This window comes from Nicotiana tabacum, chromosome 8 (genome assembly GCF_000715075.1).
Source record: "Nicotiana tabacum cultivar K326 chromosome 8, ASM71507v2, whole genome shotgun sequence".
In the NCBI taxonomy this organism is placed as follows: Eukaryota; Viridiplantae; Streptophyta; class Magnoliopsida; order Solanales; family Solanaceae; genus Nicotiana; species Nicotiana tabacum.
In genome coordinates this window covers 38,388,761-38,411,460 of record NC_134087.1, presented here as the reverse complement: position 1 = coordinate 38,411,460, position 22,700 = coordinate 38,388,761, and the positions used below count along the sequence as shown (strand labels likewise).

General features: G+C 37.8%; 2 protein-coding genes across 4 annotated transcripts; one reads left to right on the top strand and one right to left on the bottom strand.

The window, feature by feature from the left end:
* Window positions 1-226: 226 nt before the first annotated feature.
* LOC107827634 (trafficking protein particle complex II-specific subunit 120 homolog) lies at window positions 227-17,199 on the top strand. 3 transcript variants are annotated; one of them, XM_016654806.2, is made up of 10 exons: window positions 227-808; window positions 2,094-2,300; window positions 2,424-2,606; window positions 3,908-4,017; window positions 9,193-9,261; window positions 10,358-10,643; window positions 11,314-11,606; window positions 14,060-14,937; window positions 15,447-16,355; window positions 16,699-17,199. In XM_016654806.2, exons 1-10 carry the CDS (start codon window positions 398-400, stop codon window positions 16,917-16,919), a joined length of 3,567 nt encoding a protein of 1,188 aa, XP_016510292.2. In that variant the 5' UTR covers window positions 227-397; the 3' UTR covers window positions 16,920-17,199. The 3 variants fall into 3 exon arrangements, with proteins under 3 accessions (XP_016510292.2, XP_016510293.2, XP_075075297.1); XM_016654807.2 differs by having other exon boundaries at window positions 257-808; window positions 9,193-9,252; XM_075219196.1 differs by lacking the exon at window positions 227-808 and adding an exon at window positions 1,430-1,567.
* Window positions 17,200-17,954: 755 nt separating this feature from the next.
* On the bottom strand, window positions 17,955-22,392 carry LOC107827633 (flotillin-like protein 4). Its single transcript, XM_016654805.2, has 3 exons — window positions 21,953-22,392; window positions 19,094-19,722; window positions 17,955-18,695 (listed from the first exon to the last, which is right to left on the bottom strand). Exons 1-3 carry the CDS (start codon window positions 22,248-22,250, stop codon window positions 18,183-18,185), a joined length of 1,440 nt encoding a protein of 479 aa, XP_016510291.1. The 5' UTR covers window positions 22,251-22,392; the 3' UTR covers window positions 17,955-18,182.
* Between the last annotated feature and the right edge of the window lie 308 nt (window positions 22,393-22,700).

The following is a 22,700-nucleotide window of genomic DNA, read 5'->3' as shown; positions in this document are numbered from 1 at the left end:
ATAAAATAACACATTTTTAAATTTGGAAATAATTCAACTTTAAACTTTTTTATTTTACCCATTTACCTTAATGAGAAGCTTTTATAGTCACACAAGTGTCATGACCCCATAAATTTTTTATCTCTTAAGCTTTTAAGATCATAAATTTTAAAAATATTGTATTCTTTTTTCTTAAATTTCGTGCCAAACAACTTATAATATGAAATAGAGGAGTAACTTTAATTCTAAATCAACTTGTACCTCGCATGGTGTCAGTCAAAAGTACACATTTTGGGAAAAAATTCTCAAATAAATCGTTATATGCTTAAATTCTGATCTACAACCGCTTCGCCGGAGCAGCTCATCTACACTTCCTCCATTTCCCCCTTCTCCGGCGATCATTTTCCGGCAATCCGAAATGGAACCCGACGTGAGCATCGAAACAAGCTGTATGATCCGAGTAGCAGTTCTACCAATCGGATCGATTACAATCCCCTTATTCCGCGACTACACTTCTATGCTAGTCCGTCACTACACAGTATCATTATCTTCTATCAGTTCATTCTACACAGAACATCAAAAATCTCCATTCGCTCATCAACCTTGGGATTCCGGTAGCCTCCGGTTCAAATTCATGGTCGGCGGTTCACCGCCTAGTCCTTGGGAAGACTTCCAATCGAACCGGAAGATCTTCGCTGTTATAGGCATTTGTCACTGTCCTTCTTCCCCTGATCTACATTCTGTCATGGATCAGTTTGTCACTGCCTGTAAGAGTTACTCTTCTTCAGTCGTTCAGCGTTGCTTCGCTTTTTGCCCTGGAGATTCTCAGGTTCTAATTCTCTTTGTCTTCTTTGATTTGTAGAAACTGTTTGATATTTGATTAGTTGATAACACAGTAGAATCTAGCATATAATCAGCTTATAAAAAAGTTAAACTCGGATATATTTATACTTATCTAGCAAGATATTTACTCCAATTGTGCAGCAAACTTTAGATACTTTGCTGCTCTCTTCTTTTTCAATTTGATCAAATATGCCTGAAGTTATATGAATTATTTGTATTCAGTTGTCCGGCGCTGCTTTGTGTTTTGCCCTAGTTGTTCTTAGGTTCTAACTCTGTTTTTTTCTTTGTTTTATAGTTTATAGTTGGAAATGTTTTATTATTGGTAGAGATTGGACCTGATGACCTGAATAGAGCGGAGTGGATATAGTCATATAGAGGATTAATCAACTTCAACTCATTTTTTTTGGGATTGATGCATAGCTGATTGATTGATTGATAGATATGGAAATGATATATCCGCGACCTTTACAATTTGTCATAGTAATGAAATCAACTTACAGAAAATTTTAGCGAGTTAACAATGATTACTGCTTTAGTACTTTGAGGATCATACGCTAGCAAGCCATCTACTCCTTTGCGCAGAAGACTACAGATACTTCATTGTTCTACTCTTTGTACTGAAAAAGAGAAAAGAAAAAAGAAATAGAAGTTCCTTCGATGCGTACTATATGACAAGCCTCTTCGTTATCCTACAAGAATCAATCAATCAATCAGTCAACTGCTCCACTATCCCGAACTAACTGGGGTAAGCAATATGAATGCTCTATTTACTTTCCGCTCTATTGGGCTCATTGTATTCAGAAAATATCTTTTAAGACAATTTAAGGATTTTTGAAAATAGATGTTCTTCTAAATCTCACACTTATCTATACTCTAACATACAAATGTCTAGCAAAACTAAAAAGCTTCCTGGCAAAAACGAACGTATAAGAAAATATATATGTGGCTGTGTCTGTACACTCTTTTGAAAGCTAGGTTTTTGAAAGCCACAAATAAATGAATTCTTGCATTGTTTTCTTTTTGAATATTTAAATGCTGATAGTCTAGATTCTTCTCTTGGTACCTTTTTTGGTGTGTCCTTGTTTTCAAGTTTGTTCCTTTTGTGCACGACTTAACAACAACAACAACATACCCAGTGTAATCCCACATAGTGGGGTCTGGGGAGGGTAATGTGTATGCAGACCTGACCCCTACCTTGTGGAGGTAGAAAGGTTTTTTCCAATAGACCCTCGTGCACGACTTGACATGCCTAAATTGCATTTTTTGTGCAGCTAGAGGATGAAAGCTTCAAAGGGAGCAACTTAATTTTGTTTCCCCCTGCTGATCGGCAAACTCAGGAATTCCATTTGCAAACTATGATGCAAGATATTGCTGCCTCATTGTTGATGGAATTTGAGAAATCAGTTCTTCAAGCAGAGTCTGGTGGAACTATTTTGAAGACACCTTTAGATTCTCAAGCCAGTCTTAGCTCAGAGGAGGTTCATATTTTAGGTGTTTTGAGGATTTATTTCTATACTTATCTGGTTTAGTTTCCGGATGTGGTAGGCTTTCATTACCATTTAAATTATTAATTTCTCGATCTGCATTTGAGAACCTTACAGGTCATCAAGGCTAAGAAACGAAGATTGGGCCGTGCACAAAAAACTATTGGCGATTACTGTCTCTTGGCAGGATCACCTGTTGATGCTAATGCCCATTATTCAACTTCATTGGAACTTGCTCGATTGACTGGGGACTTCTTTTGGTATGCTGGGGCAATGGAAGGCAGTGTTTGTGCATTGTTGGTAAGTTTGAACAGACTTTCGTTGATGGCCGTGCATCTTATAAGATTTTTTCTTAAGTAGCCGAGAGAAGTCATTGCTCGACAATCATTTAATATAAGCTGTACATGCTAAACTGCATTTTGGAGTTGGAAACCATATATTTGATAATGGTAGGAGTTGAAGACCATATTTGACATCTGTAATCACATATACAATTGTTGATTTATTTTATCATCACTGTGCTTAAGTGCGTTGGACTTTATAAGTTGCTATCAATGATGCCATGCAAGTAATCTTTTGTAATTCTTATTGCTTTTTCGTTTTACATTTTGTGTTATGAAACCTTTTAGTCGTTCTCAAATTGTATTTGCTTCTAGTGACCACAAGTGCCTTTTTAGCTACAGAGATGAACTAACGAATACTGTCTAAGAAAACAACGACAAAGCTACAACTATGTTTCAGTGCTGTCCATAAACTACTGTCTAAGAAAGGGACACAAAAATTTGTTGTATGAATTTGAGAGGACACCATTAAGCGGGGAGTATGCTGTGCATTCGAACAGTGTTTTATTCCTTACGTCAAATTAATACTAAATAGGTTCTGCATTCAACCATGCATTGTAATTGAAATGGCAATCAGTTAGGTTTATCGACTTTGTTACCTGCATATAGCTCCTGATAAGTGTTGCAAACATACACTAGTTCAGAACTGAAGGCATTTCAGCGTGTGCATGTGGTTTATGGATGGATTTAGATCTCTGTAGATTTTCTACTTTTCAGTATACTGCTTGTATACAGGAGATTTTTTCATTATTAATAAAAATATTTACCTTTTAAAAAAACTAAAATAAAAATGGATGGACGTAGACCTTTATGTGTTTGTTTTATTTTGGATTTTTTGGGGTGGTGGAGCACAGCTATAAAATGATACTGGAAACATGGTTGCTAAGGACTAAGAAAGGAAGAGGTAAACTTTGAGGCTGGTAAATGCATGGGATGCTAAAATTGTTCCAAGGTTTATGTCTTCAGACCTGTTTTGTGTTTACTGTAGACAATCTAATGATGCTACTATTACCATGGTGTAAAATAGACAGGCACATAAAACTTGAACTAAAAATGAAAATTGCTAACTTATGGTGTAAAAGGAGTAAATGTTGCGGATATTAAAACCACAAGAATGTTAGTACTTATTACAGAGTTGGTGTATGTATCTTATGTTGCCATTTTGGCAATTTCTTCTCAACTGTTTGTTCATTCTTAAGTCACAAGTTTTTACCTTTATCTCCTTGGTTGAATATAATTGGTTATTATTCTGATGATTAGATAGATCAAATGGGCCAGAGGGATCAAGTTCTAGACGATGAGGTCAAATACCGTTACAATAGTGTGATTTTGCATTACAGAAAGTCATTTATTCAAGATAATGCTCAAAGGTATATGTCTGTCTTTCAGTCTTTAGTCTTTACTGTAGCTGTAGTTACATAAGCACATTTATCACGAATTTAGTAATAATCATTGGGCATATAAGTTTTGTGAGAAAGCACGAGAGAAAATATTATTGATTATCTAAAATGTTGTACAACGCCCAGTTTATATACAGTGATTACATGATAGTAGGTATCTACTTTGCAATGTGGGACACTATACATGATTAACTACTTAACACTCCCCCTCAAGCCGGTGCATATAAATCATATGTGCCGAGCTTGTTACAGATGTAACCAATATGAGAACCAATAAGAGACTTAGTGAAAATATTTGCTAGCTGATCATTTGACTTCACAAACTTTGTAACAATATCTCCCGAGAGTATCTTTTCTTTGACAAAGTGATAATCGATTTCAATGTGTTTAGTCCTCTCATGAAACACCGGATTTGACGCAATATGAAGAGTAGCTTGATTATCACATACCAGTTCCATCTTGCTGATTTCTCCGAACTTCAACTCCTTGACCCAAACTAGCACGTTGCCATAGACATGGCCCGATATTCGGCTTCGGCGCTAGATCGGGCAACTACAGTCTGTTTCTTGCTCTTCCAAAAGACCAAATTACCTCCTACTAGAACACAATATCCAAACGTAGAACGTTTATCAGAAGGTGATGATTTTGCCCAATCAGCATCTGTGTACCCAACAATCTTACCCAACAATCTGCTTGTTGCCTCGATCCTCGAATAGTAATCCTTCGCCTGGAGCTGACTTTATATACTGAAGAATGCAAACAACTGCATCCCAGTGACTATCACAGGGAGAATCCATAAACCGACTTACAACACTCACCGGAAAAGAAATGTCAGATCTAGTCACTGTGAGGTAATTCAATTTGCCAACCAACCTCCTATATCTCGTAGGATATCTAAGAGGCTCCCCCTGTCTTGGAAGAAGCTTAGCATTTGGATCCATAAGAGTGTCAACCAGTCTGCAACACATCATTCCAGCCTCCTCAAGAATGTCTAAGGCATACTTACGATGTGAAAGAACAATACCTGAGCTAGATCGAGCGACCTCAATACCTAAAAAATACTTCAATATACCCAGATCCTTAGTCTGGAAGTGCTGAAAGAGATGTTGCTTCAGATTACTAATACCATCCTGATCATTGCTAGTAATAACGATATCATCAACATAAACCACTAGATAAATACACCGATTAGGAGCAGAATGCTGATAAAACACAGAGTGATCAGCTTCACTACGCGTCATGCTGATAAAACACAGAGTGATCAGCTTCACTACGCGTCATGCCAAACTCCTGGATAACTGTGCTGAACTTACCAAACCAAGCTTGAGGGGACTGTTTCATACCATATAGTAAGCTGCGCAATCAGCATACAAGACCACTAGACGCCCCATGAGCAACAAAACCAGGTGGTTACTCCATATAAACTTCTTCCTCAAGATCACCGTGGAGAAAAACATTCTTAATGTCTAGCTGATAAAGAGGCCAATGGCGTACAACAACCATGGTCAAAAAGAGACGAACATATGCTACTTTAGCCACGAGAGAGAAAGTGTCACTATAATCAAGCCCAAAATCTGAGTATATCCTTTTGCAACAAGACGAGCCTTAAGCCGATCAACCTGGTCATCCGGGCCGACTTTGACTGCATAAACCTAACGACAACCAACAGTAGACTTACCTGAAGGAAGAGGAACAAGCTCCCAAGTGCCACTCGCATGTAAAACAGACATCTCGTCAATCATAGCCTGCCACCATCCTGGATGAGATAGTGCCTTACCTGTTGACTTAAGGATAGAAACAGTGGACGAAAATGATATAAAAGTATAATGAGGTGATGACAAACGATGATAACTTAAACCAACCTAATGAGGATTAGGATTAAGTGTGGATCGTACACCTTCGCGGAGTGCAATTGGTTGACTAAGAGGAGACAAGTCCGCAGTAGGTGCAAAACCTGATGCAGGACGTGAATCATCAAGGCCTGATGTTGGACGTGGACAACGATGATAAGTCAAGAGTGGTGGAGCTGCAGAAGGTTGAACTGGACTAGGTGGTGGAACTGGAGCTATGGGTGGTGGAATTGAAGCTATAAATGGTGGAACTGAAGCTATAGGTGGTGGAACTGGAGTTGTAGAGGAAAATGAAGGGGAGATGGTGACTGAATCTCCAAAAGATGAAATTGGTAGCACCTCAGAAATATCTAAGTGATTACCTGGACCTGTGAAACATGATTGGGTTTCAAAGAAGGTAACACCAGCGGACATAAGGTACCGCTGGAGGTCAGGAGGATATCATCGATACCCTTTTTTCTTTCTCGAGTAACCCAGAAATACACACTTAAGAGCACGAGGAGCTAACTTATCTTTTCCTGGAGTAAGGTTATGAACAAAACACGTGCTTCCAAAGACACGGGTGGAAGAGAGAACAAAGGTAAGTGGGGAAACAGGACAAAAAATGGAACTTGATTCTGGATAGCTGAAGATGACATACAATTAATAAGATAACAAGATGTAAGAACTGCATCCCCCCAAAAACGCAATGGAACATGAGATTGTATGAGCAAAGTACGAGCAATTTCAATAAGGTGTCTATTCTTTCTTTTAGCTACCCCATTTTGTTGAGGTGTGTACGAACAAGATGTTTGATGAATAATCCTATGAGAGTTCATAAACTGCTTAAATGGGGAAGACAAATACTCTAAGGCATTATCACTACAAAATGTCCGGATAGAAACCCCAAATTGATTTTGAATTTCAGCATGGAAGGTCTGGAAAATAGAAAACAACTCGGATCAATTTTTCATCAAAAATATCCAAGTGCACCTGAAATAGTCTTTTATGAAACTGACAAAGTAGCAGAATCCCCAAGATAGAACTGACCCGACTAGGACCCCAAACAAGTAAAATGTGACTTTGCTCGATTATCAAGACGGCGAGGGAAATGGGAGCTGATATGCTTGCCAAGCTGACATGACTCACACACTAGAGTGGACAAGCGAGATAAACCAGGTACCATTTTCTGAAGTTTTGACAAACTGGGATGTCCCAACCGTTTATGTAATAAATCTGGTGAATCCGTAACATGACAAGTTGTTAAAGGAAGACAAGATGTGAGTCCATGTAATTTAGCAAGGATAAGGTAATAAAGTCCATTTGATTCATGCCCGTTACCAATGATCCGCCCCGTATTGCGTTCCTGTATAAAAACAAGGTCATCAAGAAATAAAACATAAAGAACTGAATCTAAAGGTAAGGAAGGAAGTGGGCTTGCTTGACCTATTGCAGTTGCCATGGTTTGAGACCCATTGGCGATTGTGACTGTTGGAAGAGATTGAGAATACAAAATAGTAGTGAAAAGAGATTTGTTACTAGAAATATGATCCGATGCACCTGAATCAATGACCCAAGACTCGGAGGTTGAAAATTGGGAGACACAAGTCACGCTACTACTTGTTTGAACAACGGAAGCTATCTCTGAAGATGTCTGTTTACATGCTTTGTAATGAAGGAACTCAATATAATCTAATAAAGAAACCATCTGGATTGGATTCAATGGATTGGATCTAACGGATTGTGAGTCAAAGGCTTCTGATACGAATGACATTATAATTTTCACGTCGGAAAAATCAGAAACCCTTTTGAAATCACTGTTCACGTTGGAAAAACATAAAAGTAGTCGGAATTTGGTGTAACCTGGATGGGTAGGCTCGGAATTCCCTTGCGAACAATCCGTCTCAAAGAAATTTTTCCAAAAAGTGACCGGAAAGGGGCCCACGCGCGGCGCGTGACGTCGGAACTTTGCCGGAAAAATTTCTTCCGGCGGCGCGTGGGAGCGCTTGGAGGGTCTTTTGACGGAGATATTTTTATGGGTTGGTCGCTAGAGGCCGATCTACTTCGTGGTGGTGTTGGTTTTTGTACAGCACTGATGAAAAGTGGCTTTTTTACTGCAGCAGACTTGTGTTTGCCGGAAAAAGACTTCCGGTTGACTGATTTCTCTTCCCGGTGTCGCTGGAATTTATGCACATCGATAAATCTCTCACGATTGCTCTGATACCATGTGAGAAAGCACGAGAGAATATTATTGATTATCTAAAGTGTTGTACAACGCCCTATTTATATACAATGATTACATGATAATAGGTATCTACTTCCCATGTGGGACACTGTACATGACTAACTACTTAACAAGTTGGATTTAGCTTCTTTTTCTTGTTGATTTGTGCATAAGAGTTTGAGGGGGAAAAGTACTATCTCCCATTGGTACACGTCTGGTCTTTTGCTATGCCCGAGAGAGAATAAAAATGGACTTATAATTACATTTCCATCTTAATTTTAATAGTTCTTAATCCAGGATTCCTGGAATATGAATATGTTTTAATCATTATGTTAGGAACCTGCAAGTCCTCGGATAGTAAAGTAAAAAGGCTAAGTTGCTTATTTTTGGTGGGGCAGTTATTTCAAAAGTGTCTCATATTGTTTTGTTCACAAAATGAGTTAGTGCCCAGGCATCCTTTTTTCAAAAATTTAACAGATTAAATCTGTAGAAGTTGTTGAGCTTCATGGAACAACTTAGTCACGTGTTCAAAAGTTTAGAACTCTATGATGCAGCACAAGTATTTGTGAAACCTAACTTAAGTTTGCATGTTGAAGAACTTTGGCAGGTCAGTAGAACGAACCAATAGTTGGAGACCAATTCCAGTAAACTTTCATGACTGAATATGTGAGGAAAATTGTGTCTCTGTGGGTCAAAGCACAAGCATTATCCAGAGGATGTGAGGGGATGTTTCACCTTGCGATATTGGAGAAAAACTTGAATTGAGAGCCTTTTTGTCGATAACAAACACTTAGCATGACATAAGAGTAGTGATATGGATCTTCATACTATATCTGAACTGTTTAACCATTTAAATTGTTCAGATACAACATAGAACCATTGCCGAGCCATTTCTCCATATGGCTCAGTTGTGGACTGCTGGCTGAGATCATCCTCATTTTAGTGTGTGTTCAAAATGGATCTAATTTCTCATATTTTCTTTGCGGTATAAACTAGATGATTTACCTACTGCATGTACGATATTACTTAATCAAAATCTCTGTTTATTATCTAATTCAGCATATATAATAATTACTATTGTTTTTGGTGTAGAGTTTCTCCTCTAAGTTTCGAGCTCGAGGCGACTCTCAAATTAGCACGATACCTCTGCAGGTACTCTTGGTAAAGACAAAATATAATTCCAGAATGAACTTTTTCAATACCGCTTTATTTATGTTCCTTTCTGATAAAAACCAGTTTATTAATGAAATGTAGCTAGACTGTAAAACTTGATGTGTTCTATTTGTTGGTTTCCTTTCTGGCGTACATATATGTTAAATTGAGATTAATTTCTGTTTCTTAATGCCCATTTTGTAAATTATGAATTAAATTGTAAGATATAACACAAAATTGAAATTACACACACAAAAAAAGAACATGTTCGCCCAAACAATCATCAGTAGCTTTTTCGAGCATTAGCACTAGTCATAGAAAATGGGAAATCGGTCAGATATCAGTTGACTCCATTCAAGCGAAAATGTCGCAATTAGTTTTGCTTGATAGCTCGATTGCAATTCATATCACTAGCTCTGCTGGACTCTTTGCTGTATATATTTGGTCATGGGCTGAATAATTTGTGGGATTTAATTAAACATGGTGTTACTTATGATTTACTTGGCTACGGACTATGACAGTATGACCATACTCCCCCCCAAAAGCTGGGTTGGGGTGGGGTGCAGTGCAGAAGATAAGGTTGACGAACAGTGGATAAAAAAAAAACAAAGTCCCACTTTTAGCAAGCAGTATGTTTAGTTTTCATCTAGCACGCTGTTTTATCTGGTTAATCTACGCTACTTATTGCATTCAGGCTACACAAATATGCTCTTCAAAAGTTGTGGTTTGAGTAGAAAATGAGAAATAGTAAAGCTGTGTATCTGTATTCAGATCAATTGCTTTTATAAAAAAGGTTCAAATTGATGGTAACTTGGTTGCATGAATATCAGTATCTAAAATCTGCAACATACAAGTAGCTTCATCTGTTCAATAATGCCTTCAATTTATCTTTTGTTTATCCGCTGTAGTTCAGACAAGAGAAGTTAATAATACCACGATTTTTCAAAATGCGGATCTTTTCTTCAGTCCATATCAAACTATTGGAGAAATCTGGAAGATTGTGGTGTAATATTACTTAGATGTAGGATTAGTTCTGTGATCTCCTCCTTCTTGAGCAGTTTTTGAAGTTTACTTTCCTCGTTATTTATTCTTATTTGTTTGGCAGGAAGGAGCTGGCTAAAGAAGTGGTTGATTTGTTGACAGCAGCAGCTGATGGAGCAAAATCATTGATTGATGCTAGTGACAGATTGATATTATACATTGAAATAGCTCGCCTCTTTGGGACTCTTGGTTATCATCGAAAGGCTGCTTTTTTCTCAAGGCAGGTGGCTCAGCTATACTTGCAACAAGAGAATCGATTGGCTGCAATCAGTTCAATGCAAGTACTGGCAATGACTACAAAAGCTTATCGTGTTCAAAGTAGAGCCTCCACTGATCATGCTCTTTATCAGGTGACTCAAAAATCCATAATGTTCTTCATGATAGCGAACAGATTAAATACAGGCTTCATTTTGAGTGGCACCCTATAGCCCTGCCCCTGAGGTCATCTAAGGGGGAAGGGAGGGGTTGTTGGTTGGGGGGGGGGGGGTCAAAAACTACACCTCCTTTGTACTGTTTTTAAAGAAGCAAAAATCTTTCTACTGTGTGGTTTGATAACTGTTTTTTTTCCACATACATCAGATATAAATGGTCATACAGAGTCTTCATAACTTTTCCAATGAACTGTCTCCTCAGGCTTATGAAATTTGCGTCTCTAATGATGAACTGAAGACTGAATATAGGTCTGTCACCACTTGCAGTTATTTAATAATCTTGGTGAAGGGAATGATAAAAAGAAACTGATATATTTCATTCATCAGTAGGAGCTAATAGGTCAGACGAATAGAAAGAAAAAGCTAATGAAAGCCGTTGAATACTCGTCTGGTTAGATTTAATTCACTAGAACTGCAATATATTGCGCCAAAGTATGTTTACTGATGAATATTACATTTGATTTTTGAGTCAAAACACATGCAAGGTGAATGTGTCACGAGGTGTATCCATCATGGTCTCTTTTAACTCATGCCGGTGTCTATTAAAGACTCAACTTTTGTTCTCTACTTCTTTACATTATTTATGAAGGAAAATGGACAAAATCATGCGGATGGTGGAAAAGCGCATCACAATTGGATAGTCTCACTTTTCGAATCTCAATGGAGTAGCATTCAAATGGTTGTGCTGAGGGAAATACTTCTATCAGCTGTTCGTGGTGGAGATCCTCTTACTGCATGGAGTGCAGCAGCACGTCTTCTTAGGTCCTATTATCCTCTTATTACACCTGCTGGGCAAAATGGTCTTGCAAGTGCTCTTTCAAATGCATCAGAGAGACTTCCTTCAGGAACTCGCTGTGCTGATCCGGCCTTACCTTTTATAAGGTATTGCTTGTGAAATTTAATTAAGCTTCTGATGTGATGGAGATTCTAATATTCTTGAGTGTTTAGAATAGTCCTCTTATAAACAAGCAAATATTTCAGCTCATATGTTCTTTACTCGCATCTTCCCTCAAAGCTGGCCAATCTTCTTTTTCTCATTTATTGGGGAAGGGATATACGGAGATGGTATCTTATGCTCTAACACTCTATTTGCCGGTTAGTACATTGAACTGTGTAGTTACAAATATTTACATGGAAAACCATGTAAATCACCTTGTTTTGCGCTTCATATTTCATAGATATAAGATGTCACATCTTAAAAGTTCATTCTATCGTTTTTACCTGGGGCTGGAAGATTATGGTGATATTGCCATTCTAAGGGACAGGTTGTCCTGTGCCAGGTGGGGAAGCTTGGGCTCCTTGTAGGATATATCATTGGATTGTGGCTAATCTTCATATCATTTTGCATTTACCTTTCTGGAAATGCAAATATTACATGGAAAACCATGTAAATCACCTTGTTTTGCGCTTCATATTTCATAGATATAAGATGTCACATCTTAAAAGTTCATTCTATCGTTTTTACCTGGGGCTGGAAGATTATGGTGATATTGCCATTCTAAGGGACAGGTTGTCCTGTGCCAGGTGGGGAAGCTTGGGCTCCTTGTAGGATATATCATTGGATTGTGGCTAATCTTCATATCATTTTGCATTTACCTTTCTGGTGTAATATTACGTTGCAAAAGAACAAGCATTTCTTATAGAATTTTCTTTGAAGTCATGTCTCTAACGTGTTAAAAGAAGGCTTTAATTTGATTCATTATTTAGGATCTTTATATAAATAGCTGGTTGGATTTACTGTTTTCTTTTTATAGCCGGTATACTTAGATTACACACTGATTATACACAGTTATATGCATTTTATACAAGAAAAATACATATATTATACATCCGCTGACTATTTTTAGTTTAAGCGGTTGGATGAACGGCTATTTAAGTAAATTCTTCTTTATATTTTTGGTATCAAGAAAACATTCCATTTTGTTTAGATAGCTGGATTGATATTATAAATGTTGGCCTGAGATGAATTTAATGGAGAATATGGTCAGTGAGGATTCATATAGCTAAACAAATTTGTTTGGGATTGAGGCATTTTGTTGTTGTATTAATGCTATACTTATGTAAAGTTGATACTGTCTCAGGGTGACATGAAAGAAAATTATTTGAATTGTAAATCCAAAAAAAAAATAATGATGTGAATCATTAAAGAGATCGTTTCACTTACTTGAATGTGCTAAGACAACCAGCAGCTGATGAATGACTTAAGTTATATGCTAGCGGTGGACTCTTCCTGTGCCCAAGCGGAGTGAGAGGAAGTTTGAAAGGCAGACTATCAGGGCAGAGTAGTTAACCTAATTATCCATAGCAGCTATTTCTTACTCCTGGTGACTATAAGTGGAGACTAGGAACTGAAATGAGATATATCAACAGAAAATAGGAGCCGGGATATCAGCTGAGTTGTGATTTCATGTTTATGTTGAGGACGGCTTTTTGGTGAAGAAATTCCCAGAAATATGTCTAGCTTTATCTTGGTATTGTCAGACTTAGGTTTGTCATTTGTGACCATTTTAGTATCTCTGATGAAGAAAAGGATGAAATGAACTATAAAGGCTATCTTTTGATATGATTGGTTTCCCAGTCTCCTATTTGGTTATTCTAGTCCTGGGTTGCTTATGTTGCACTTCACTAGATACTAAAAGTATTCTGTTCTTCTTATACCATCTTTTATTTTGTATGAGATGATCAAAGGAGGAATAGGTGGAGTAAATGAACGGAGCTAGCAATTTCAGAAAGTTCTAGTTATATGGTAGTTGCCTTTGGTGTCCTCCACTCCTTATTCTTTTCGGTTTTTAATACAAGAAAACATGCATCTGTACATAAAATTTGGAGATAGATACTTGTTCTAAGTTCAATCAGAAGTACATTGACAATGCTGGTGTTACTTCAGGGTCTATTGTTACACACTGCTAACTAGCTCAGGCTTGTAAGATGCTCAAATTGCCTGTTTTAAGGCCAATCCCTGTATTAACCATTTCTTCAGCATATAACTAGGAGTGTAATTTACTGATAAGCTCATAAAAATCAGAAAAATTGTAATGTGCCATAAATATAACCTTTTTGATCATAAAACTATTCCTTTATCTCACTCTACTATTACCGTATTACCAATGGTGGAACACTTGCGAATAATTGTTTGAAACTTTTTCATTAGTCTCCTCGTAAAGCAGTAAATATTATCTGATATTATTTTAAATTATTATTTTGCAGTTTGGATTAATTTTTCCGCGTACTGGTACTGTTCTGAACTCTATGGTGTCTGCAATCTATGACCTTATTTTCAGATCAATTTTGATTGAGAAGCCTAATTATCCTTTCCTCTTTATAAATTCTCCCAGGTTGCATTCTTTTCCACTTCATTCCTCCCAACAGGACATAGTAAAACGTAATCATGGGAGAGATGATTGGTGGGCAGGGGCTGCTCCTTCAGGACCTTTTATTTATACACCTTTCAGCAAAGGGGAGGCGAATCAAAGCAGTAAGCAGGAGCTTATATGGGTTGTAGGTGAAGCAGTGCAAGTGTTAGTGGAGTTGGCAAATCCTTGTGGCTTTGATTTGAAGGTGGATAGTATATATCTATCTGTGCATTCAGGGAATTTTGATGCTTTTCCCATCAGTGTTAGTCTGCCTCCTAATTCTTCCAAAGTGATTGCATTAGCTGGAATTCCTACTGAAGTAGGTTCACTGAAAATTCCGGGATGTATTGTTCATTGTTTTGGTGTTATCACTGAACATTATTTTAAGGATGTGGATAATCTTCTCGTGGGAGCGGCTCAAGGACTTGTGCTGTCTGATCCTTTCCGCTGTTGTGGGTCACCAAAGTTGAAAAATGTTACGGTTCCAAATATTTCAGTGGTTCCACCTTTGCCATTGTTTATATCACGTGTTGTGGGTAGTGATGGTGCTATAATTTTATATGAAGGCGAGATTCGTGAAGTGCAGATAAGTTTGGCCAATGCCGGCACGGTTCCAATTGAGCAAGCCCACATCTCATTATCTGGAAAAAATCAAGACTCAATCCAGTCAATTGCTTATGAAATCTTGAAGTCTTCCCTTCCTTTGAAGCCCGGTGCTGAAGTGAGAATACCTGTCACCTTAAAGGCTTGGCAGCTTGGACTTTCGGATCTGGATGCTGCACCTGGCAAGAACATATCTGGAAGCACTGGGAGGCAACTCAAGGACGGAAGCAGCCCTGTGCTGCTGATCCACTATGCAGGTAAGCATTCAACTTCTAATTGTTCCAAGGTATGCGATAGACTAGGAAAATGAAGCACTATTGTCAAACTTGGATGCTGCATCCTGGATTTATGATATGAACATATGTCAGTGCAACCAGACGGGGAAGTCCCTGCATTCTCTTGGAGCCCCTCTTTTTTGTGTTGCTTTCCGCACCATTATGTGTGGTCCCTTTTCACTATTCTTTTTATTTTGTGGATAGCCACTTTTGCAATGTGAAAGGGTCGGACTGGGAGTGATCTTCTGCACCAACATAAGAGGGATCATATTCCTGTAGGATACAATTGAGAGAGATCAAATGTTAGGGACCAAATCAAATATGGGGTCGTAAAATTGGGAACATAAAACAGAAATTACTCTATGGGTAAACGGAAAATATTTCTGCACAATGCTAGGAGACCATGTAGAATAATGAAAGTGTAGAACTGGTATTTGGAGTTGGGTTTCATGAAAATCTTTCTATACTGACTGATCTGCTTCTCTTAACAGGTCCACTTGCTTATTCTGGAGATGCATCAACAAATGGATCTGTTCCTCCTGGTAGGCGCTTAGTCGTTCCCCTGAATATATGTGTTTTGCAGGGTTTATCTCTTGTGAAGGCTCGTTTGTTATCTATGGAGATCCCTGCTCATGTGGGGGAGAATCATTCAAAAATTCAAGTGGAAACCAGTTCCACCGAAGAATCCCCTCGTACTGATAGGTTCATGAAAATTGATCCTTACAGAGGAAGTTGGGGCCTGCGCTTCCTCGAGCTGGAGTTATCCAATCCAACTGATGTTGTCTTTGAGATTGGTGTGTCTGTTAATATGGAGGATTTTAATGATGAGGAGAATCCTGAATATGATTATCCTAAAACTAGGATTGACAGAGATTACACTGCCAGGGTGTTAATACCATTAGAACATTTTAAGTTACCTGTTCTTGATGGTTCTTTCCTGGTTAAGGAGTCCCAAATGAATGGGACCATTAGTAGAAGATCGAGCTTCTCGGAGAAAAGTAGCAAAGCTGAACTTAATGCTTCCATCAAGAATTTAATCTCTAGAATCAAAGTCAGGTGGCAATCCGGCCGAAACAATTCAGGAGAACTAAACATAAAAGATGCAATACAGGCTGCCCTACAATCATCCATGATGGATGTACTACTACCAGATCCATTGACCTTTGGGTTTAGGTGTGGCAAAAATACTTTACAAGATTTTGCTGAACTTAATTTGGATGAAGAATCTGATATTCAGGGTACACGTAAAGGTTCATTAAGAGCTCATGACATGACACCGGTAGAAGTGCTGGTACGCAATAATACCAAGGAAATGATTAAAGTCAGTCTGAGCATCACATGCAGAGATATAGCTGGGGAGAACTGCGTCGAAGGTGATAAAGCGACAGTGTTATGGGCAGGTGTTATTCTAAAACATTACTTCTCTCCCTTTTTCATGTTCTTATTTAAGTTGAACTAGCATTGTAATTTTGTTTCTGCATGTGTAGCATTTCAACATTCACCAAGTACCTAGTTATGAGCTTTTATTACAAATATAGTGCTATTTTAGTAACTTCTGTAATTATTTTGGAGTAGTCCCATCAATGAGGAAAGTTTTCCTTATCTGCCTTGTTTTTTTTTTGTTTTGTTTATGACTGCTGCCTTCACTCTACAAAAATTAAGAGAGCAACTATACACATGATGTGCAAATGGAGACCTATATCACTCTTGATCTGATGTGTATGGTTTCTTGATCACTTTTAGGTGTTCTCAGTGGTGTCACCATGGAGGTACCTCCACTGAAGGAATATAGACATTCGTTCTCCTTGTATTTCCTGGTTCCTGGTGAGTACACACTATTAGCTGCTGCTGTGATCGATGATGCTAATGAAATGCTGCGAGCCAGAGCAAGAGCTAAATCATGCGACGAGTCCATATTTTGTCGCGGGCCACCATACCATATCCGAGTGGATGGGACTATGTGATGTCCTTGTTGAAGTGTCCATCCTGTACTAAACCAGGTGAACTTGCCATGTTGAGCCATAACTATTTGTAGGGTATACCTTGTTATTTGCACTTGGCATTTCTGGTCATTCCTATTTATAGATTTTCATTGTGCTTAGGAGAAAACTGTATCACTCAGTTTTCAATTGATATACAATAGGATTCCCTGTACAGAGAATGTAAACCTGTACCGGACACTGAACGGACATTTTCCCATGCAGTTTAGCTTTTATGATTTTGTTGCCTATGAATTTCTTTTAATGATCTTAAAGTGGACGCTTCTACCGTGAACTGTGTGCTAGTTGTTCATTTTGTCTTTTGGAGTGGGGCACTAATGAGTGGACATGGTACCATGAATTTTCGTTTTGATTCCACGGATTCTACTGATTTTTGGATGACCGCCATTTCTCTTTCCCTGCTGGCTGCTGCTGCTTGCTTAGCACAAACACATCAAATTTGTTTCATGATTCTTTAATGCATATCCTTTTTCTTCTTACTATATATTCCACGTTTTTCTCCATTATATTAATTTTCTTTTGTTTTGAGATTTTGTTCTAGACACGCAGTTCTATCTTCTATTGTGGCACACACATTCCTCCTTTTTTATCTTTTGTTTTGTTCGGGGGAAGGGGTATGATTTATATCTTCTTTTGTTCGTTTAAATCCAATCATCAATGCCGTAAGCTGGATGTGACTGAAATTTTGCGGGGCTTTTTTTTTTTCATTTTCACTAATTTTTTTTATTTCTGATCGTTTTCTTATATATATATATATATATATATATATATATATATATATATATATATATATATATATATAAATTACAACTTAATTCTTTGTGCTTCACCTCAAGGCAGTGAAATAGTTTGCCAGGTCTCATTTTATATTCCGCTGTTTTTCATGTTCTAATAGTCATTCATTTGATGTTGCTGAGCTCGATTAGTAAATAATTTGATTGGAAAAGCAGATCAAAGATGCCTAATTTTAAAAAAATCACAACATGTAAGAAAGAGATGTAGAAAAACGGAAGCCATTGAACTTTCTTAAGTTCGAAAATCATCCGCTCAGGACTCAAAACTCTTGACCTGCTGCTTAGATGTAGACATGCCTCACTAACCGAGCAAGCCTCAAGTCACATGCACTAGCACTAATCTAGTAGACCAGTTCCGTGGGGTTTTTATTTGAACAAAATAGCAAAAGTGTGACATTTTGATCCTAACATTATTCGTCGAAGAGAACAAGAGTCATTGACTAGTGTCATTAGTCAAGGTGCCCATCCATGAAGGTGGCAACATTCCAGTCTGTTCTTGAACAGTCTTGAACAATGGTGGCAATGTTTTGTAGATGCCAGCAACTTCTTTTAGGGCACTTCCACCACCTTCTGCTGCTGCCTCATGAGATCCTCCATTTGTCCAAATGCTGATTTTGGGTTGTAGGCCATGGATAGCCTCAGCATTAATCTTGGCAAGTTCTTGAAACATTCCACCACTTATCATTAAGTAATCCCTTAGAGCAGCATAATTTCCACCCAAAGCTTCTAAGAGAGTGTGCAAATAGGTGCCTTGAGCTTCTGCTAGAGCTTTAAGTCCTTCTGTTTCCTTCATCTTTGCATATAAATCTCCATCAATGATCTGCTTACGTCTGTAGGAATCAGCTTCTGCAATTGCTTTCTGTGCTGCTGCTTCTTTCTCCTTTTCGTAGAGATATGCTTCTGCTTCTTTTTGTTTCTTGTAGAGCTCCCAATTTGCCTCTTGCACCTTTTAGAAAACAAGGCATTAGAAGCTTCATAGTTTGGGTTTTTTTTTTTCCTTTTATGCACTGACCATGTAATTTTTTTTAAAGATAATCAGGTTTCATGTAAGATAATTACATGTAATTTGGTATGTTAATCATTAATCAGTAACATAATAAATAGTAACTTAACCTAATAAATAGTAACTGACTTGATGTACCATAATCTTGAACTACACCGGTAGTGTAACGAATCATCATAGTATATAATTTAAATCCATCTTTAAGGTGTGATAGCATAAAAATTGTTCATGAATTTTTGAATTATTGTTGATTCTCCCCTAATCAATGAAAATATTTAGTAAAAGTTTGTATAGAGACAATGAAGCATGGCCCATTATGTTGTCAAAGGCATTAGGCTAACCTTAGTTTCATACTCAACACTAGCTTTGCTCAAGAATTCAGCCTTAAGCTTCTCTGTCATGGCCAAAGCATTCATCCTCTCCACTTCCCTCTGCAACTCAGCATCCCTCAAAGCCACAGCTTTCTCTGCCTCCACCTCTGCTACTTGTGCATCCTTAGCCCACCCTGCTTTCTTCTTTGCCAATTCTGCATTTGCTTCAGCAACTTCTGCTTCTCTATGGTTTTCATAAACTTTCACTTCAGTCTTCACCTTCATCTCCTCTTTCTTCCCTTCTCCTTCCCTTTGTGTCGATATAATCCTTGTTTCTGCATCAATTTTTGCGGCATTCTGTAGTGTTTGTCCTGATCTTAGCTTTGCTCCAATCTCTCCTTTCATTCTGGCTTCTGCAACGTCAATCTTCGCTTGATTTGCAGCTTCCATTTGTGTCTTTTGACCCAAGTAGGAGAAGTACTCATGTCCTGGAACATCAACTAGCTGTTTGACATTTGCATTGTAGATTAATAGCCCAAATTGGTTTAGTTCAAGTTGGACTTTCCCGAATACTTCTTGTTTGAACTCTTTGGTGCCTTTGAATATCTCCTCCATTGTCATTGATGCGGCAAGAACTCGAGTTTCTCCTTCAATGATACCTTGAACAAGTAAAAATAACCAAATTAATGATAGTACTCAAATATAGGTGGATTAATATTTAAACTTGATGGTTCAACCTTAAGATTCTTAGCACTAAGTTCATTCCACCTTTTAAAATTGTGTGTTCAATACTTGTCCTGGGGTTGCACCAAGGGTCATCCCTCAGTCCATTTCTATTTGCCCTGGCAATCAACGCACGCACACGCTACATTCAAGGGGAGGTGTCGTGGTAGTGGTGGCAAAATGGTTAAAAGAAAACAGTGATCTACCCATCTTTCTAAATTTGTCCAAATCAATCTTTGTTTTTCCCATCTTTTCATATTTCAGAAACCGTCTCTTTGATATTCTTACTCACCTTCTTTTGTCAAGATTTCATTACTTCTTTCTCTAAGATTTCATTAGTTCAAGTGTTCAACAGTACTTTTAAACTTCCAATAGTTCTATACTTCTATTGCTCCATAGAATCTTACCTAAGATCAACAATGTTTCCAGAAAGATTAAATAAGTTGATTATATTATCAATTAAAAATGAATTATCAGAAAAATCGTTTATAAAAAAATTATTAACAACTTTGTATCTCAAAAACTAGAAGAATAGATTTCAAATAAAAATATACATTATAACCTTCTTTATGTGAAGAACAATCTGATGTTATCCATCTTTTCTTTCTTTTGCAACGTTACAAACCAGTTGTGGAACATGTTCTTTTTAATATTTGGTATATTTAGACCATGCCTAACTCCATTTCAGAAATGTCGAAGTGCTGGACCAGGAGGGTCTATGCAAGAAAGTTCAAAAGATGAGGAACATTTTTCCGCAAGTTATATAGGGGTATGTCTGGCTTGAAAGAAATAGTAGAATTTTAAAGGCAAAAGAAGAAATTTATTGTGCCTTAAACTTAATTACATTTTGTTGATCGCTTTTTGGTGCAAACTGGTTTTTGTGCTAGATATAGATGATATTTTAGACGCAATTGTTGATTTGCACAACCTGAAATTATGCCTGTTGCACTGGCTTAGTGCAAATATTTATATAATATATTATTTACCCATAAAAAAAAATATATTATAACATTCTTTTAATAATTTAGGCCCCACATTAGACTTTAGCCTTAGGCTCCACATGTGTTTGAGCCACCCCTGAAGAGGATGTCGCACATCATATTGGGACGGGATGGATAAAATGGAGGCTCGCTTCCAGTGTTCTGTGTGATAAGAATGTGCCACCAAGACTTAAAAGAAGTTCTATAGAGCGGTGGTTAGACCGACTATGTTGTATATGTCAGAGTGTTGGCCAGTCAAGAACTCCCATGTCCAGAAGATGAAGGTGACTGGAATGAGGATGTTGAGATGGATGTGCGAGCATACCAAATTAGACAAAATTAAGAATGATGTTATCCGAGACATGGTGGGTGTTGCCCCTGTGGAGGACAAGATGTGGAAGGCGAGACTTAGATGGTTCGGGCATGTGAAGAGGAGAGACACAGATTCACCGGTGAGGAGGTGTGAGAGGTTGGCCTTGGAGGGCCAACAGGGAGGTAGAGGCCGTCTAGAGAAGTATTGGGGAGAGGTAATTAGGTGGGATATGACATTGCTCCAGCTTACTGAGGACATGACCATGGATAGGAAGATGTGGAGGTTGAGAATTAAGGTAGAGGGTTAGGTAGCCGAGCGTCCTTGTTTGTTATAGTGATTTAGTACATCACTTAGTATCTTTCGTGTATCTTCGTATTCCTAGACTTCTGGTATTACTTGTTGTTGTCTTCGCTTCAGTTTTCTAATTGCACTACTTAGTGTTAGTTTTGCGTTTTCGCTTGGTTTGCTTGTCATTGCCCCTTTCCTTTATCTTTTCTTAGTCGAGAGTCTACCGAAAATAACCTCTCCACCTTCTTAAAGGTAGGGTAAGGTCTGTGTATATACTATCCTTCCCAGACCTCACTTGTGGGAATATACTCGGTTTGTTATTGTTGTTCGTGTGTTCAATACTTGTCGAACTTCTAGCGTTTTTTTTAATCTATCTATGTTCTATATAAAAAATATTGGGTTCCTTTAAACCCATAGACAATATACCAACTCCGTCTACATGGGGCACCATCAATGAAATGGGATGCTGGATAATTTCGTCCCATTTGCCTAAATCTTACTCGGAGATAGCAGGTAGATGGAATACTCGAGTTGTGTCAAGCTTTTAGACACCAACGTTATTAGAAAAAGAAAAAAAAATTATACCTTGAACAAGATCTTTGACATGGTTTGAGAGTTTGTCATGTGGAGAGATGAGTTTTGCGTATTTCAAGAGGCTGCCTTCATCATCAATTCTAGGACCGATCGTGAAAACTGCTGGAAGAAGAAAAGGGAGTTTTTCAGCACTCATGGCTTGGACTTCAAAAGTGTAATTTACAGGGGAAACATCAAACTTTGTACTAGATTGTCCAGGAAGTACCCAAGCTTTCTTCGCTATATTTATATCAGGGATCCCCCACCCTGTGATCACCAGGTACTCTGATGCACTTGCAACTCTATACATTTTCTGGACACAATTTTTTTGGTATTTTGGGATTGGGTGGATTAGATGTGGTGTTGGAGGTGTACTCGATGAGAATTAGAGAGTATATATACTGAAGTTCGCGGTGAACATGTCAAAGAAAGTTGAACATGTCAAAGAATACTACAAGAACATTAAGATATTGATTATGAGGATTTATAATATGTTGTTTGTTACCTTATGTATTTTATATTTTGGTTGGAATCGTTGTCAAGATAGAAAAATGAAGATTGATTTCCAAGTATTCATTAGAAAAGGGTCCACAATACATCATATAGCCAAACCATAGTCATTAATGCCTGCTAAGAAGGATGAGAAAGATCGATATTTTTTGCTGTCTTTTCGTTCTTTTCTAAGTTGAAAAGTACGACCAAGAAAATGACTATTATAAGCAGAAAATGCAAGGTACTTTGAATGTGATATTTCTTTATG

What these genes read in the sequence shown, in the direction of transcription:
- LOC107827633 (XM_016654805.2), bottom strand. Translation starts at nt 22,250, where the DNA reads ATGTATAGAGTTGCAAGTGCATCAGAGTACCTGGTGATCACAGGGTGG. An exon ending in TGTCAAAGATCTTGTTCAAG is followed by an intron (nt 19,723 to 21,952) that starts GTATAATTTTTT and finishes TACTTGTTCAAG; the next exon opens with GTATCATTGAAGGAGAAACT. An exon ending in GTGTTGAGTATGAAACTAAG is followed by an intron (nt 18,696 to 19,093) that starts GTTAGCCTAATG and finishes GTTTTCTAAAAG; the next exon opens with GTGCAAGAGGCAAATTGGGA.
- LOC107827634 (XM_016654806.2), top strand. Translation starts at nt 398, where the DNA reads ATGGAACCCGACGTGAGCATCGAAACAAGCTGTATGATCCGAGTAGCA. An exon ending in CTGATCATGCTCTTTATCAG is followed by an intron (nt 10,644 to 11,313) that starts GTGACTCAAAAA and finishes TTATTTATGAAG; the next exon opens with GAAAATGGACAAAATCATGC. An exon ending in GCTGCTGATCCACTATGCAG is followed by an intron (nt 14,938 to 15,446) that starts GTAAGCATTCAA and finishes TTCTCTTAACAG; the next exon opens with GTCCACTTGCTTATTCTGGA.